The sequence below is a fragment of the Centruroides sculpturatus genome, unplaced genomic scaffold, assembly GCF_000671375.1.
Source record: "Centruroides sculpturatus isolate CEXI.00-Female unplaced genomic scaffold, Cexi_2.0 scaffold743, whole genome shotgun sequence".
NCBI classification, from domain to species: Eukaryota; Metazoa; Arthropoda; class Arachnida; order Scorpiones; family Buthidae; genus Centruroides; species Centruroides sculpturatus.
The window spans coordinates 173,580-193,032 of record NW_019384970.1 but is presented as its reverse complement, the minus strand read 5'-3'; the positions used below and the strand labels follow the sequence as shown (position 1 = coordinate 193,032).

Sequence of the window (19,453 nt, the reverse complement as noted above, 5' to 3'; positions counted from 1 at the left end):
CATTATTAAAGACTTCGATACAAAAATGAAAATTTGTGAATTGGCAAAGAAGTTTGATCTACCGGAATTGTCGGTCAGAACAATTATAAAAGGCAAAGAAAAAATTCTCGAAGCTGTGAAAAATGCTCAATCTTTAAATTCAAGCATCATTCGTAAATGTCACAGTATTATCGCTGAGATGGAAACAATGTTAAAATTATGGCGTAATAATCAAGTAAATGTGAAAAATTGTAAAATAATATAGGCCTAATTTGTTATACATATCTATTATCTAAGATTTTATTAAACATTTTTTTCTAAATTATTGTTTTCTTTAGTCTCCGTCCCCAATTAAAAATTATTTGTATGTATTTATATGCGAAATTATACCCCAACTTACACGAATTCGACTTACGCGGTTACCACTCGGTCCCACCTATCCCGTAAGTTCGGGGTATTACTGTATATGCATATTCACAATGGAAGTGCTGTATTGTCAAATACGGGACAGCTTCCACAGCAAAAATATTTAAATTGTGTAAAGCAGCCAGATTATATGCATTCACGCATGCGCTTTACAGAGCACAAACTTCACGCAGTTTAACTCGTGGATGCTATACACCAAAATATCATATAACTCTTCCAATGATTCTATCCAGGACCAGCACTGCTTCCCTATCATGAAATGTCACTGCATGCCACTGGTTAGGATTGTTTTGAGACAATTTCAATTGTAAGTCAGGCTCAATTTTAAGCTTACTGGTATGTCTGTATTTAGGCTTAAGAGCTAGCTGTCAATGCAGAATAACTTCACAAAAGTAGGAAGTTACATGTACAAAAGGAATCAGTACTTTCACAGCAAAGCAAGCCTGGTTTAGTTTTCCAGGATATTCTTTCATTAACTCAGTCCAAAACTGCAATAGACTTGTTCCAGTAAAATTACTTTTTAGATTACTATCTGATGAAATATCAAGCAATTAGTTTTTCCTGCTACATAACTGATAGTCCCAGAACATGCATATCAGAATGAAATGGATTCCATACCTGTGAGTGGGGATCACAGGATAATTAAGGGAAATACACAATTGTGGGCAAGCATTCTCAAGTGCTGCATTACATCAGCCTTCACATTTGAGTTGGTAACTATGTTTGTGCTGGACAGAAGGCTATGCAATGTTGGGAAGCACTCAAATTTTACTTCTTCAGCATAGTTTACCCAGAAATTTAACTTCTTTATCATAGCTTCAATTTTGTCAGAAACATTAAATACTATGGCAGAACTACCTGAAGGCCTAAATTTAATTCATTAAGGCAAGAAAAAATATGTGCCAAATATGCACACCTTTAGATCCAAACTGAGTCTAGAAGATGCTTGCCCAACTCAAAAGAATGCTCCAAAAAGAAAAAAGTTCATCCTAAAGCTTCATTATGTTTGTCAATACTTTACCTCAAGAGAGCCAGCAGACTTCTGTGTGCAACAGTAGCATTACATGCTCAATATCCATTTCATTGCAAATAAAGTAAATATCTTTGTAAAAGGTAGGCCCATGAATGCAAAGTTAACAATTTTAACCAATTCATTGAAGGTAGTTTGCAAGTTCATAAGTATTTTCTGGTGACCAATGTTTCTCAGTGGATAGTACAATGATCCAATTTGCTTCAGGGCTACTTTTGAATGTGACTGACAAGTCTATTGTATCTTCCTTTCATGGCCTTTGCTCTGTCCATGCAAATGCCTACACATTTGGATGACTCAATGCCATTTTTGGACATGAAATTATTGAGAGAAAAAATGTCTTTTCCTCTTATTGTACTTTATAATAATTGACAAAAGTGATATTCCTAAATAGAATAATTTAATATGTATTGTACTTAAGATAAACTAGAATATGCACCAATCTGGCTATCATATTTCCTTTATATTTCCTGATTTTTATTTTTATTTAATTTTTCATGTTCTCTTTTATATCATACATTATTTAAATTTTCCAAGTTATGTTCTTTAATGTTACAATGTTACTTTTGAATGTTACATAACTGAAGATCAGTGGATCCTAGATGAAAATATTATTATTGTAATAAACATTTTGCTGAAATTTGATGATTGGATTTTACTATCATCATCAAAAATTCACTCCTTATTAATACCAGTAAATTTTATTCCAGTAACAAGTTACTGGAGTAAAATTTATTGTAATATACAAAATATAAAAACAAATATTTTCATATTCAAAATATTAATTTTTCCAATTTCTGAAAACTAAACATAAATAAACAATAGAAAATTAATTAAGAATAAAAAATGTTTTCATCATACTGCATTTCCCTTTAAATCTTAAGATCAGAAATCAGGAAGTCTGAACTAAAAATAATATTTATATATGAAATACGGTCAGAAATGATAACCGAGGGGTGAACAACCACTCAAGAATTGTATAGTTAGTTACTTATATATCCCACATATCTTAAAATTACATAAACATATTACTTAACATTATAGTAAAAATTTATCTTACTATCATTTTTACACAAACAAAATTATTTAAATAGTTCGTTGACTTTAACAGCTACTTAAAAACTACCATTTTATCTACTTTAAATTTACTAAATCAGTGTTATACAATCTCTATAAAACTACTGGTATAAATTAATATAAATAACCACAAATAGACATAAATACCAATAAACCAGCAAAAATAAAAGAAATGAAATGTTTTATTTCTTTTATTTTTGCTGGTTTATTGGTATTTATGTCTATTTGAGGTTATTTATATTAAAGTATTATGTAAAGATGATGTTATTGTGTCATAAACTTTAGAATCTTACATTAAGTACAATGAATTAATTAAGAAATTTAAACTCATATTCCATCTTAATTACAAGAGTTCTTTTATAATAGAATATTTAAATTAAAAATTAATATTATCACAAATATTAATATTTTAAAATAAAAAATTAAAACAATGTGGTGGTGTGGAGGACAAAGGAAGGATGACAAAGAAGTAACCATAAAATCAAACAGGATATTTATTCAACTACAGCTACTTAGTCCTTCGTACACCTGGTTCGTTTACACTAAACACACTTGATCCCAAACTATAGTACGTGCACAAGTTCGAATCCGTCCGACAAAATTCTATATTTTCACAAATAGAACACGTGCTCGCGACAATAAAAAGATTATGGTTTAAGATACTACGACTACTTAAATCTACCTTAATCTAGCTTATATGCTAAGGAAGAAGGGTAAAGAAATTAAGAGATATGAAGAGAAGAGATAAGTATAAAGGACAGATTTTGTGGGGGTACCCGGGTAAACTTGGGAGTCTCCGATCTTCTCTATATTGGTACTTGAATTAACTCAATTTCCTTCCTCTTGATTCCGTCTCTTGAGAATTCGGGAGCGTTTTTTCTTGAGGTCTTATGGCTGGATGTCTTTCTAATTTTCGTCCGTTCGCAGACGACTTCCAAGCCTTCTCCGTTTGTCCCACTAGGCGACAAACCTCTAGCTTGCTCTTTCCTACGTCTGCACACCTCAGACGCTGACCCAAAAGTATCCAGTTCGTTCTCTCTGATGGCCTCAGGGCTTCTTAATGTCCCTTTTGTCTTCTCCCCTTTGTCCTTGGACAAAGGTCGTCCCCCACCCACAGAAAAGGAATAGGTTAGAAAGTTCTAGAAACACGTTAAAGACAAAGGAATTTAGGAGAAAATAAAATTTATATCTACCCCTATTTACAAAAACATGGCGTACCGCCACAACAATATTTTAATCCAAACAAACATTTTTGACCCTGTTCAGAGCTCTGCCTCAGGTTAAAGCATATAAATTATAAATTTGAGAAAAAAAGAGAAACGAGTTCTGATAGCAGAACTATAACAAATTTTAAATTTAGGTTTTTGAATGTTGTAAATTTGAAATAAGCTGTTATAGTTCTGCCATTAGAACTCAGTTCTTTTTTCTTTAATTTGTAATTTATATGCTTTTAATCTGAGAGAGAGACCTCTGAACAGGGTTGAAAATGTTTGTTTTCATTAAAATATTGCTGGAAAAGTATATAAGACGTAGAGTTTTTAGTATATTGGTTTCCAGTATTTTACAAGGTTTCTTTTTTTTTGTTAAAATAATAAATATGTACATTTTCTCTTACTCAATTGATGATAAAACTGTTTAAATTTACAAGGTTTTTTTAAAGCTACATACTAATTAATTATAATGGCATTTGATTTGCAACAAGATAGAGTAAAGCTAAGATTATCTGAAATAATCGAGATGGGACTATTTTGGATAACTGTTGACATTTGGTAGGGAAAGAATTTAAAGATAAATTTTATATACAGTGGTGCCTCGTATAACGTACTTAATCCGTTCCAGGTGCACGTCCGTTAAGTGAAAAGTCCGTTATACGAAACGCATTTTACCATAGAAATACATGTTAAAACATATAATTTGTTCCACAGCATAAAATAACCGTACTGTACCATTAAAAAACGAAAATGGAGCAGTCACCAATTATGCCGGGTAGTCAGATGTTGTGAGGAGGAGGTGGAGGAACACTTTCTTCACATATTCATACAGATACAGACTTTTTACACATTGCAGCGGATCTCTTTTTATTGTTTTTTAATTGGAGTCAGTTTTTTAACCGGGGCTTGCAGGGTCAACTCCTCTTGTTCCATTCTTTGTTTTTTGGCAGCTGACTTCTTGAAAAACATATCCAAGATGGTCTGTTTCTCTCTCTTCTTCAACACCCGACAGGTGTTGAAGAAGAGAGTGTCATTGTAGAGATCATTGATCCTGTTGGCCTCAGCTCTGTTTGGATAATGAGTGTTGGTAAACTCCTGAACCTCTCCCCATTCGACAAGGAAGTTTTTGTCAACTTTCACTCCTTCTGATGATTTCTTGCTTTGTTTCAATTGAAATCACCTTTCTGTTTTTTTAGAAGCCATGATTTGCACAACACTTGAATAAATGTAAATACCCTGCACTGAGGTGATGTACGTAATAAACAAGGGAGCAAGCCGAATCCCAACGGGAGCTCTGTACTTCAGATATACTAATAATATATTCTAATAATACTAATATATTATAAAAATAGCAGATTGTCATTGGCAACGGCAAAAGAGTGGAAACATCATTCGCACTTGTTCACAGAAAGTCCATTATTCGCCTCACGTAACTGCCGAACGGAAAGTCCATTGTTCGCAGCAAGTCCATTGCTCGAGTCACGTAATGGCCAAACAGAAAGTCCGTTGTTCGCAGCGTTCGTTATTCGAGGCATACGTTATACGAGACACCACTGTATTTATTTTATTTATGTTATTTAATTCTAGTACAATAGTAAAAAAAAAGGTTAAGGCATAGAAATTTAATATAGTTTTTTCATTGGTCTAGTGCAGCATTTTTCAACTGCTGGTCTGCAGGAAACATTCACTGGTTCACAAAAAAATATTTGATCATACCGATTCTGGCACAGTTGATTATGACAGTAACTCTATAATCACATACAGCATAATAGTAACTCTAGACTACTATTTAAATATCACCAGTAATCAACTGTGCCAGAATCGGTATGATCAAATATTTTTTTGTGAACCAGTGAATAGAAATTTAATGCATACAAATGACAAGAAATAAAAAATAAAAATTGTCTAATTTATTAAAAATAAGCACTAGCCTTTTGTCACAGCCGACAACATAGTAATGAAACCTTAAACTTAAGATGTAAAATTAGTATTAAATAAAATACAGTACTCATGTAAAATTTATTTATTACAGTTCTTTCTTTTTTATTTTGCTTTGTTTTACATAGTTTTTCTTTGCTAAATCTCTGGCTTGCTTGGTCATCAGGAGAATTGAAAATCTGTTTCAGGTTGCATTTCTAGTAATGTCAACACTTTCTTTAACGCATCAAATGCTTCAATGTGCTTATGCATAGTGCATTTTCATTAAAAGCCTGTAACTATTAATCATTAATAATGCTTTTCTATTTGTATTGTAATAAATAAATGTAACATTAGTGTTGATAATGAAATGGCTTGATAATGGACTTACAGAAGATTGCCAACAATCATTATGTAAAATCTTTGTATTTCTTAAACTCTCTGAAGTCAATTTTTGGGTAATTAATGCTCTGTACCCACAATGTAAGAAACAGAATCTTCTGAATGTATTTCTTACTGAATTTCATACTAAATGTAAGCCAAGTTACCCTCATATGATAATTTACTAAATGATTTTTGAATATCTAAAAAGAGTTGGTTTATAACTTCTACCAACTAAATACTAGTCATCTGAATTCATTTCATTTACTGTACAGTACTAGAAATATACACAGATTATATTTCATCATGCTAACTCATTCAGACATCATGAAAGATAAAAATTCAAAGAATTGTGATGACACTTTGCTATAATGCATTGTATAACATAATATACAGTCAAACATTGATTTAGTGCTACATTATATTTGTTTCTACAACTGGCACTAAATTGAGTAAGGCACTAAACTGAAATGCTTCAAACAATAAGAAATTGTACTTAGTAATGAGATCAATATACATAAATATATTTGAGCTTGATAATTTGATTATTATCTGCTGGTTATTTGGTTTTTGTGGCTTTATATCAAGTTTACCCAGTCTTTAGTAGTTGTATTTGATAATTTAAGTTTAAAGTTGCATGATTTGATGAAAAAATACAATTTGCCATGCAAAATCATACATTTAGTAACACAAATTTTCTATTTAATCTTAATAGAAAGATCCATTCACACATATAGTGGTGCCTCATCCTTTGAATTTAATTCATTCCAGGAGGCTATTTGAAATCCAAATCAATTTTTCCCATTAGAAATAAAGGAAAGTGAATTAATGCAGACCCTAAAAGATATCCATTTAAATAAACTCAAAACAGCAAATACACATAATTTAATGTAAAAATAACACAATCAAATGCCCTAATAATAAATTAAAACAAGAAAACAATTAATAAAAAATGCAAATATTGTATAATAATATGAAAATTGCATTTACTGGTTGCACACCATTGACTTAGACATCTTAAACACTGCTGCCAGATTCTCCATACATACACACCTCTTTCATACTTTCTTATAACTTCCCTTTTCATCTCAATTGTTGAAATTACAGTCTTCCTCTTACTTATTAGACTTTGTTGACATATACTTCTTTGATGCCATGGTTAATAAAGATGATATTGAGTTAAATAGAAAGTTTTTGCCTACTTTTAACAGCTGTGGTTAGTTAACATACTATAGATGTGTGATTTAATTACAACAGGTGTGAAATGTAACATATTATTGCTAATTTGAGATTATATTCTTTGTTTAAAATCTTATTTTGCACTTAGAGTGCATTTTTTTACTGAGCGTACTATTTTAATTTTGAAACATCATTCAAATTTCAAAGTGAATTTTTGCCAAATATAGCATTTGAACTGCAAAACATTTGAAATAGGAGGTACCACATTTGAAATAGGAGGTACCACATTTGAAATAAGGTGACACTGTTTTGAGGTCAAACTGTAAATATGTGTAAAAAAATAACTACACAATAACTAAAATTATTATCCAATAATTTAAAAAATATAAAAACCCCAGTTTGACATGTAAGAACTAAACTTTTATTTTTCTTCATTAAAACATGAGATAGCTTGAGTATTTTCATGTGAAAATAATTGCATATTAATTTATTAAAAATTTTTCATTGGCATTAGTGTAATTTTTCCTTCAAAGAACTCAAATTCTGACATACCACTGAATTATTTTCATTTTATAAACATTTTTGAACCTATCAGTTCATTGTTGACCATACAAACAAATCAGAATGGAGAGCAACTTCTTCATTCTAATTTATTTATATAAGCTAACTGGCAGTGAACTGACTTCTAAAATAGGCTACTTCTGAAATTAATATCAGTTCTTAAATTTTAAACTGTGGTTTTATTGTTTATTATTAAAATAAGTATTTGTTATTCACAAGTAACAAACTAATTATTAAAATTATCACAAGACTGATGACTTTGCTTATCTCTAGTTCTGATTTCAATATCAGAGGTTATTTGATAAAATACAGCAATTTAGTTATCATTTGGCGACCTCTGAACCAGGCTTTGATTGTTTTTGCTATATCAGTTCGTTTTAATGTGTTAAATTAATGAATTTTTTTAATAAAATGATTTAACACTTTAAAATGTATGAAAAATTTATAATATTAATTTGATAAAGGCAGAGTTTTGAGAAGATATTATTATTATTTATTATTTTAATAGGTGAATATCTATCTTTTTACCTATTAAAATTATTTTATCTTTTTACATTTTCCTGAATGAATTCTGAATTTTTGGCTATGAAAAATAATAAATGTAAATTGTTATAAATGTCCGTTCCCAAAAAAATCAAAATTAGATTTAAATAACAATTTCAAAACTAAATTCAGAAGTAAGTTAAAATAAACAAAAATATCAATTCATTGTAATTTATTGCTGGATAAAATATATTAAAATCTTCAAAATAATATTGAACAAAATTGGAAATCTTAACAAGGTAAAGTAAAAAGAAACACCAAGCTATGAAAATTGTGCACTATTTAGGACTATATAAATAAGGAATAGAAAAACAATACATTTTCTGACTTGTAATTTCCAGGAGATCAATTAAAATATATTTTAAAAAAAATATATATATATGTGTGTGTCTTTGAATACATTTGTGTATATTAAGTTCCACAACACATTTCTTTCTTTTTTCTAGCAATATACCCTTTTAAATATATTTTCAATTTGTTACAGTTTAAATATGTTTTGAAATATTTACAAAAGTACAACTTTCTAATCTACACTTGATAATCAGCTTTAAATCAATATTATATGAAATCATAAATAGATACCATTCACAAATAAATTTTCATCTTTTATAGGTTATAAGTATTTACAAAATTATAAAACAATCAAGCTTCTGTAAGAAATGAAAATATTCATTTGACATAATATGGCTAAATATATGCAAATTATATTTATAATATAGCATGAAAATGAAATTCAAAGTTATAAATACCAATAAAGTTTTCTATTACAATCTCTGCAAAACTACTGGCATAATTGCCAGTAATAATCACAGCTATAAGTATATACCAATAAACCAGCAAAAAGTTACTAAATAAAGCAAAAAACAAATGTTTTCCTCTGTTTTAAACAGTCATCCACAGGTTCAAAGAAATAGTTTTCTATCACTTTAACTAAAACATTTATTGTGTTGATATTAAAAACACAGCACAACCTTGAAATACTTCTAAAACTGGAACTGCTATGTATTAACATGCTGTAAACTTACACACTTTTCCAGAAGGATAATGTTTTTAATTTCAAATACACAATAGCAAATTATTTCAGCATCTTTGATGGATTGTATTCAAGCTTACAGAGAAAAAGCAAAAATGCAAGCTGAGAAATTTTAGAATATTTTTCCGAAACATTCTAGAATTAGAATCTCAGCTTGCAGAAGTTGAAATCAAATTAAGTTGAAGTTTAAGGAATAAACAACTCCTGACTTTAAGTTAATGAGTTTAATATCCAATTTTTGCAAATTTTTCTGTAAATTTCCCATTATCAAGCAATTTCTCAAGAATTTATTTATAGAATGACTACAAAATTGTACACAGTTTATGATGTTTTTGAAAGCATTGTCAAGGCAATCCCTTGTATCCCAATCAAAATATTGTTAATATACTGTATTGATAAATGGATTTTGATGCAAGGTTTCAATGGCAAACCAACAGCATTTGGTACAAAACTGTAATAGGTAGTGGGATTTCGCCAGTCCACACTTATTTGGCAGAACAGAACTGTTTCCTAAAATATCTTTAGTTCAGTGAACTAATTATTAAAATTTATTTGTAATATTTATTTAGGCAATTTATCACAAAAGTCTGTATTTGCATAAGATTGCCAACTTTTTAATGACTTGAAGCTGACTGAAGCAAAAGAAAACAAGTAATTATTTTTTGTGACATTGTCACAATGCTGGGCTGCAATTTTTAATCATATTTTTAATTTAATTTAAAATATATGCTCTCCACCTCAAATTAGTAGTAGTTTGCCCCTGTACATCATATTTTTCCTTTAACAATAGAGTTGTGCCGATCATCTAATACCTTCCAGGAGGAAGTTCTGAATTGAAATAATGTGATTTCCGGTTTGCATCAAAAGTTTTTATATAGTTAAGTGGAGCCTCCTGCCCCTAAGGTTTATCTGGTCTCAGATTTCATTTATCTAATTCTGTTCTCGAAATTAAGGACAATGGGAATTTATAGGTCTACAATTTTTTTCAAATTGCAGCCCAAAGACTATGTAATAGAGCAATAAGTATGAGTGAGAGCACGTTGCTGCTGCAATCACTTATCACAATCAGGCATCTGACATTCTTTGCTCAACTCGTAAATTATAAGTGATAAGCTCTAGGCACAAATATTTGTGTTTCTGAATCAGGAAAATGCAGGACAAACATGTTTCTGGGATGATTTTTAATATTGATATGAAATATCAATATTAAAAGTTCTGAGATAGAATTGCTGGATAGTTCTGAGTAAGAATTAATCACACAGCCAATGATATTTTGATAAAAAAGAAGCAAATCAGAAAAGAAGACACCAATCAAGAAGCAATATGGAAATATCCTTAAATCATAGTTTTATTGTTACTTTTTGTCAGGGATATTTAACGCTTTTATGCAATACTTTTATAACACTTTTTGTTTTGTAAGTTAATATTTTTAACCGATTGTTGGGTAACATTGATTTTTTTCTCATACAGGTACTTGCAGCTGGTGTATACAATAAAGTTTTGCCATTTTTTATATATTTTTTAAGATGTTATATTGTGTGTTTTTAGTTTACTGAGAGTCATGGCAGTCACTCTGCAGACTCCCTATCATACATTTGGAGGTCCTAAACAATATCACATAGTATGTCATATTATTAAAAATCGAATGTAACAAATAATTTTCCAAACACAAAATGCTGATTGGTTTAAATTAAAAATTAAATTAATAAAATATTCTATATTTGTAATATTTAATTTAAACAATGTCATGTTATGATGGTTGAGAAGTTATTACAGTTCTGTGAAAGGTTTCTTATATACACATATCACTGGGTGAATCTTAAACAGAATTATATTTTATGTACTTTTTATATTTTGTTTTTTATAGTTTGTATTTAATTTATTACTTTTCATTTAATTATTTGAAACACCAATTTAAATGTTATCTAAAATTTTTAAATTTTTAGAATCTTTTTTCAAATATATTTGTTTAGACTGTTAAACATTCCACATTTAGATTATGGAACCTGAGACCGAAAATGTTAGTTTTTATTAAAATACTGCGGGGAAGAGAAAAGATATTTTCTGTATGAGTTTTTGATAGATTATGCCAGTTATTTTACACTTTATATCATTTAAACAGACATCCTTAAAAAATATTTTATAAAAAAAAACATTGTTTTTAATTTTATTGATATATTACATTTGAATAAGAGCAATTGTATTAAAATTATTTAACCTAAATTATTTAAAATATTAAAAATGTTTTCTTAAAATAAAGGTTTGTGATTAGGAGGGTCAAAGACCAAACTGGTTACAAAGTTGGAAGATAATCAACTTCCTATATTATAACAGGTCACAAAACAAAACTGTTCAAAAAATCAGTTTCTTAAAGTATATATCACTACAATTTATATTTAATTTCTTCAATAAGAATTTTTCCTTTCAAAAAAAAAAAAAAGTAAATATAATAATTAATTGAAAATCATAATTTATCAAATAATACAAAAAATAAAACAATTAAAAAAGAGAAAATGAAAATAAAAATTGTGTCTTAGTTTCTTATTTTCAAAATACATTTCAGGATAGATATATTTAGCTTATTTTATTTTTATAATATGCAAATACCTGTCTCTTATGCCTATTGAATTATAAATATTTTAAATTTAAATATACAGATGTGAATAAAATTAACTTAACAATATTATAATTATAAATTTTAATGTAATTAACAAAATATTTTTTTAAAATTGATACATAAATACAACAAACTGAAAAAATTTTAAAAAATAACGTCATAATACTATATTTCGTTTAATTAATATTGTTATTATTCAACTGTTATAAAATTAAGCATTCTCTTCGACTAATAAATAATTATATTTGTTTAAATGTTAATTTATTTTTAAACGGCTCTACCATTCATCAGATAGAAGCAAAACATAAAATATTCTTGCTGTTTTGTTCTCATGACTTGAGGCTGTTCTGTTATTTGGGAGTTTCATAAATTATTGATACATCATTGTAGGTAACAAACTCAAAAACACAAAAAAAAAATACATATTTTCTGATAATGCTATCATTGAAACATATGTAACATCAATAGAATGAAAATGAGATAAAATATGCAATTAATGAAAGTCAAATTACTTCTTGTCACAAGTATAAGTAATCAGAAAAAAAGTGTTTTTCAATATTATGAGTATATTTTCTGAAATATGAACAGGAAACACTATGTTTTAAATAAGAAACTAAATTTTTTGTTTATTTAAGCTGGTATGAAGAAATATTGTGTTAATTTTTATAACAGTAGATGATGTAAATCTTTCTTAAAAATAAATATAAAAAGAAAACTATAAAGAGATTAATTCTCTATATAGTCTCAAACTGGTTTTTACATTATATTCTGAAATGTTTAAAATTTATACAATATAATATTTTTACCAGCAAAAATATTACTTCTTTAATTTCTAATTTTTCTCTGAATATTTACTTAATTTATTAGATAAATATCAAATTGTATAACAATCATCCTGTAAATACTGCAATGCTAAGCTATCAAAAGTGTTTTTTAGAAATTAAAATATGTAATATCTAATTAATAATCAAAATCAAAAATTAATGGACTAATGGATATAACAATCAAATAAACAATAGATTAAGCAATTAAATATATTTCTATAAAACGGTTTGGTTTAATTGGATAAGGCAACATAATGCACGGTCGTGCCCAAGACTTTCTACAGAAAACTAGCTCCTATTTATGTGCTAGACAGACAAAGGAAAACCAGAAAACTCCATGTGTATGGTCACAACGCGACATGGAGTTTTCTGGCCGTCAGTGCAAACTCGTGACTGACTACTGACGTTTGGCAATTTATCCACTCGACTACTTGAGGGCTTCTATAAACAAGACAAGAAACAGATTTATATAAACGTGGGTCGGACCAACTCCAAAATCCAAAAGTCAAATCTCGCATATAAAATTCTGAGTCACTCTTTTTATCTGATAATTACCATCAGTTTGATTCGATTCAGTTCCATTTCGAAGCTATTTCGACACCTATTTTTTTTCATCTCCAAGAAAAATATGATATAAAAATTTCATAAACAGCAATGCGGTGTACATTTAGCATTGATCAAAGACAATATCACATTACTAATTAATTAGATTAAAAAATGTGCCAGGTTAGGAGAGCGTATGGGTCCAAATTCAAACGACACGGCATGCCGACACACGGAGGAACAAAACCCAGTAAAAGAAACATCTCAAAAAATGAAGAAAACTTTAATCTAATCGCCAACAAACACTTTCAACCACATTTGATGCCCATCGTCAGGTTTACGCGTTTGAACACGGAACATAAAACGGAATTTACAAATTTTGAAAGACAGAATATAGACGGAGCAAAAGAGACCGAGCGTACCAAAGACGACATCGTCGTCGAATTTCTAAATGGGACTTCTGGGCATCCAAGACACCTTCCGCACCCGGCAGTTTATGCCGACGGTCCTCCGGTCGGCTCCGTAGAGTTCCAATCTCCTCCAGACGGATCCCAAGACCGGCGGGACGCGGGAGGCAGTCTTCCGTCTCTGAACAGGCGGACAGCGTCCATCGAAGACGGAACTCTTCCCGTCTGCCAGACTCTCCGGTCTCTCCAGAGGCGTCCATCCCGTGCCAATGTCGGTCTCGAACGGATCGGAAACAAAGAGAACGCGCCTCCGTACTACCAAAATACCGAGGCACAGCCAACGATTTCACGGAAAGAGAAGCGGGGCAGCAAAAGTGGGCCAGACAATCGACGGGCCGGATCGATAATCGTAAAAACATCGCCAACGATCTAGCCACCGGCAAGCATCCTCGTCAAACAAACACATATATTAAATGTCACGGGCAATCTCACGTTACCTACGAAACGTAAATTTCCATATAACCTCGAACTAATTAATCAACGGCGACACGTCCGTCGACCGTCCACGGTACAGAGAACGTTTACTTCCGACGAAACCTCCGTTACACGGACCCAAACAATCAAAAGGTAACTACGGTAACAACTATTATTAACGTAAACGAACGTTCACTCCAAAGTACGAAAACTTTAACCGTTTTTTTTTTTTGCCAAATTTTAGAATATTTGATGAGCCGAGCATCTTCACGGAATTATCTAAAGAAACGTCCGAAGTAACTTCGTACCTGAATCATGCTTCCGGTTTGAAATGCGGTGAATACGAACATAAATGCAAAACCTAGAATTATAATATTAACAAATTGCCGATTGATTCCCATTTCGAATGTTTTCTTCTCTCGGTCCTTAAATCAAAGCAGATTTTCTCTCGACGTACGCAATCTTTATATTACGATTGGCAGCGTAACATGTGATAGCCGATACGACCCGAAGATAAGTCTCTCCTCTATTCCGCTAACTGGGCCATGTGTCACTAAATCAATAGCAGCGGTTCCACTGACACACTTCCGTAAACATTTTAAGAACGTAATCAAATGTACGCGTATTCCACCAAGTCTATACCCCAAACGGAAGCAAATTTAAAGAAATCTACGATTTTAATACCGCGATTAATTTAAAGTAGAATAATACTAAATTTAAAGCCGATACAGAAATTAACGACAGATGGCGTAACTGCTACCCGCGTATTTGTTCTGGGCGCGATTCCACTTTTGTAAAAATTCTTGACGTAATTACTTTTAATCACGTGACTTATATACGTTTTTATTCGGATTCGGGTGGAGGACCCGCTCCGCTAGCGAAGTTTTTACGCCCACGGTGCGGTTATATACTTCGCGTTATTATGCTTAGCTTTTTTTTTATTACTGTATATATAATCAGCAAAATTGAAGGACTTTCCTATGGCCGTTCATGTCGCTGATTCTAGGCATCCATTCTTATAATAGGGATGCTTCTTGATTGAACGTGTTCGATAAATCTTTCCACATCTACTATAGGTCTTTATGAAATAACACGAGAACGTACGTAAAAGCTTATTTCCCGCCAATTTTCTCACCGTGTCGTTATGACGTAGATTCCACCGACTTCCGATTGGTCGATGGTACCGTATTACATCATGAATAGGGTGGAAAACCAGGACTACTCGGAGGTATCGCCTGGGGTGTAAAAGGAAAGAAAGAAGGGGAAAGGGTAAGAAAGATAGTGAAGATGGGAGAGATCGTAAGCGCGACTATCGCAATTAATTTGAATAGAATAATACGTGTACAGGTTACAGAAAGAATAAGTGTACAAATAGCTATGGCGCGTTACATATGTACGAAAAGGTATGTGATAACTGAACAGCTACAAATACGAGTGTTGAATATGATGACAAATGGTGTTTAGGAGTGGTGATACATGGGCAAAGAGGTGCGACCACAGATAGAGCGTTACATTTACCAGCAGGTTGCATAGTGACCGTAAGGTTTCATTACCGGATCCATTGACACGGAACAGCGTCGATTATAAAATAACGTTGGATCGCGACAGTTATATAGAGCCGGACATTATACAGGTAGGGTACCGCGAGGGTTTCGTTTACCCTTTACAGAAAGTGTAGTTACAGAGCAAATGCATCAGCTAGATGCAAGTTACAGGTTAGAGTTATATTAAATTGTTCAGGAACGGATGGTAAATTTGGCATGATCCCGGGACCGATAATATAGAAACTGTCCTGTCACATTTTGTTTACTTTAAACGGGCGGGGTTACGAGTACCTACAAGTACTGATTACACAAGAGTAGTAGTTGCTGAATGTCGTCGGCGTACAAGCGTAAATATGGCGGGACACAAAACATAATTTATAACTAATAAGTCGCGTTGCTATTTACAAAGGATTCAATGTAACAGGCGAAAACAACACTGAGCACCCGTTCCAATCACGTGAACAAAGTCCATTTGAAAAGCCGCGTTAGAGAAGAGGCGATGAGGATGATTAGAATTAGTGTCTTATGCTGACCTTGCCAATATTGCCGAAGAAGCTGGTGTAGAAATCACCTGTGCTTCCAAGAGTCTTTTGCTTGATTTCTGTTAGTGAAGTCTGGGTCCAAAGCGCCGGTTTCCCGAATAAATTCAGTAATCCTGTTGTAAGTGGCACTGTTGTTGATGAAGAGACTGGCCATGTACGCGGGCGTGCATGGCCAGTTGAAGTCTTCAATGAGGACCTTATGTATAAGTTGAGTCCTCTGTTGCACTAGAGGTTGCACTCGAAGATGAAGTGCTGAGGATCCTCTATAGCACCGCTGTCGCACTGGGAGAAGGGGATATCGCTGTGGTGGAATCTATTGAGGTACTGGCGAAAGTTCCCATGGCCAGTAATGAGTTGGCTGATGAAGTAGTTGCTAGATATGTGGTTGAGAGAGAGACGGGTGGGAATGTTAGGTAGGAACTTGAAGGTAGTCTTGTCGGTGTCCGCATCTTCCCGTTCTCTCTGCCACATGTGGATGAGTGTTTCTCTACTAAGATCCTTGATAGCAACGGTTGGGATGTCATCGAAGCTTGGTGTGGCTGGAGAAGCGGCTGCCTCCTTTGCCAACACATCTGATTCCTCATTTCCTGTTACACGTTGATGGGCGCGGGTCCAGGAAAAGTAAATGAGGTTGCTTTGGTTATTGTTGAGTTCGTCCATGATGAGTTGGGGGAGATGGTTAAGCTAGGCTTTGTTGCTTATGCTACAGAGAGCGACCTGGTGTCGAAACAGATGCAGACCTGTTTCCCACGAATCTGATTGGAATTGTTAATGTTAAACCAAGTAAAACAGTAGTTTTGCTTGTATATGTCGCCAATGCTTTGTATATTTTTAAAACATTTTAAATAATAAGTATTTTTTCTACAAATTCTCTAATCCATTGGTTTGTTTTTCAAATCAAATCCTGTGTAAACTTAAATATANTATTTTTAAAACATTTTAAATAATAAGTATTTTTTCTACAAATTCTCTAATCCATTGGTTTGTTTTTCAAATCAAATCCTGTGTAAACTTAAATATAGACACTGGATATCACTTCACTTCATATTTTCTTACGCAACCAGGTATACAGCACATACAAGGCATCTAGAAATAGTTATTCATTAGTATTATTTTAAGAAAAAAAACGGTTAAAAAACAGTTTACTATGAAAACTACAGTACAAATGCAACTTTACTTTTTCCCGACACTTATATTGATAAACAATTTTTATGATGAAATGTATGGAATTTCTTATTTAAAGCATATACAACTATTATATTGAAAGGAATTTAAATACTTACAGTATTATTGATTGTTCAATAATTTATAAAAGAATTCTATACATTTAATTTGAAAAATGGTCATACAAATTTGATTAAACACATTTACAGATACTGTATATCCATTATGGAATATGAAATTTCTATATATTTGAAGTGTTGTTTCCTAACACACAGATTTTGAACTGACATTCAAAAGCACAAAATGTCTATTCTAACTATATTAAATGCATATGACAAATTCAAGAAAATCATCCTTTCTTGAACTTTTTATGAATAATATCTGTAACAAAGTATAAATTTTCTGTTATTTATTATCCGTGCATATATATTTAAATTTAAAAAAATAATTACACTATTAAAATTATCTATTGTGTACGATTGGGTTCAGAGGTGCATAAAGATCAAGTTAAATTCGGTGGGTTGACGTCATTCATCTGACCAATCAGCGCGTTGTGCCATCTGGACATTTTGTTGCACGTTATACATCACTGGTAGGAGATGCTACGTTTCTTTATGCAGCGAGAGTGCAGCGTAAATGACGTCACGAGCAGCTATCGCTACACGTCGCTGCATCATAGTTTAGAAACGCTTTCCGCTCGAGCGAAACATGGACGTTTATAATCTATCCTTTAATTCCAGTTACAGCCGAAAATAGTGCTTTAGTTAAAGAACTACAATATTTAAATAAAGAGATATAAAGAATCGAGCATTTATCTTTCCATAAATGTGAACAAAGTAATAGATAAAAGATATATAATTATATTTAAAATATAGTATTTTCTTATTCTTTAGATAACTTTCAGAGTCATTTCATAAAATTTAATCCTTCTTAATCTTTCCATAATATTTTTATCAACAGTCACTTCGACTTTTTTATTTTTACAGCATAATATCGTATTATACACACAAGCGTCCATTTTGCTTTACACGTGTAGCGGACGTAAAAGCTGCTTTATCTTCGCTGCAGCGACCTCTTGCAGCAAACGTTTAGAAACGGTTCGCTACATTGCAGCGCTGCATTTAGAAACGGGTTTCAGAGGGTTCGCTGTAAAGCGCTTCTCGAGCGCTGCATAAAGAAACGCGGCCAGAAAACGGGCTAAATACGACCAAACGCCATCTACTGGCAAAAAGTGGCATATTACAGATTTTACAACACCAGTTATCACGGTTTAAAATAACCTTAAAGTAACCTTGTTTAAAATAAAATTGTATGGCGCCATCTGTTACAAGATTTTATTTAAAAATAAATTATAGAGAGGCAATGGGCTTAATTTTTAGGGTAGAGAGAGTTTTCGTAAAGATTTTAAATGTCAATAACGAGTAAAACTAAGTCCGACGCCGCTCGTGATACGACACACGATCCTGCTCTATCGCCTTACCCCCTCGACTTATAACCACGAAAATTTAATAGCATCGACCCCCTTATGCAAGAGTTCAGTAAGGATTTCTTAAAAATTTCTTCCTCCCAATGGACACTAACAGAGAGACTTTTTATTAAGACATTATGGTCCACGACGGGCGGTCAGATATATCCATCGTCATAGATTGTCTCCCGAAAAATTTGTTGGGTTTTTGATCCATCCGGATCCGTTCCGCTTTAAAAACTAGCAGCATCTAATATTTAATTTTCCGATATATTACGTTTACCTCAGTTCCAGGAGCTAAATTAAGTATGCCTATGCTAATTTATAATTATAAGCTATATAAAATGAATACAGTTGTCCCTCGATAATCCGACAGGTCGGATTATCGAGGGACAACCAAAGGTGTGTCGGATTACCAAAAGTGTCCGGATTACCGAAAATAATTACATATTTCGCATTGTTTTGCTAGCATTAGCTTACAATATTCTCTACTCCAACTGTTCGAACAGAACTGCTCACATAAAACACACGAAATG

General features: G+C 31.9%; 2 protein-coding genes across 3 annotated transcripts in view; both read right to left on the bottom strand.

Moving 5' to 3' along the window:
* LOC111632598 (UNC93-like protein MFSD11) overlaps window positions 1–14,959 on the bottom strand; it is a 73,034-nt gene extending 58,075 nt beyond the window's left edge. The window contains exon 1 of one of the 2 annotated variants that reach the window (XM_023377076.1): window positions 14,511–14,959. In XM_023377076.1, coding sequence (XP_023232844.1) covers window positions 14,511–14,603 — 93 coding nt within the window. In that variant the 5' untranslated portion in view covers window positions 14,604–14,959. The remainder of the gene's footprint in view (window positions 1–14,510) is intronic. The other variant, XM_023377075.1, reaches the window with a different exon arrangement.
* A 1,554-nt stretch (window positions 14,960–16,513) lies between these two features.
* LOC111632579 lies at window positions 16,514–16,948 on the bottom strand. Its single transcript, XM_023377056.1, has one exon. The coding sequence runs from the start codon at window positions 16,946–16,948 to the stop codon at window positions 16,514–16,516; it is 435 nt and encodes a 144-aa protein (XP_023232824.1).
* Window positions 16,949–19,453: the final 2,505 nt, after the last annotated feature.

What these genes read in the sequence shown, in the direction of transcription:
- LOC111632579 (XM_023377056.1), bottom strand. Translation starts at nt 16,948, where the DNA reads ATGGACGAACTCAACAATAACCAAAGCAACCTCATTTACTTTTCCTGG.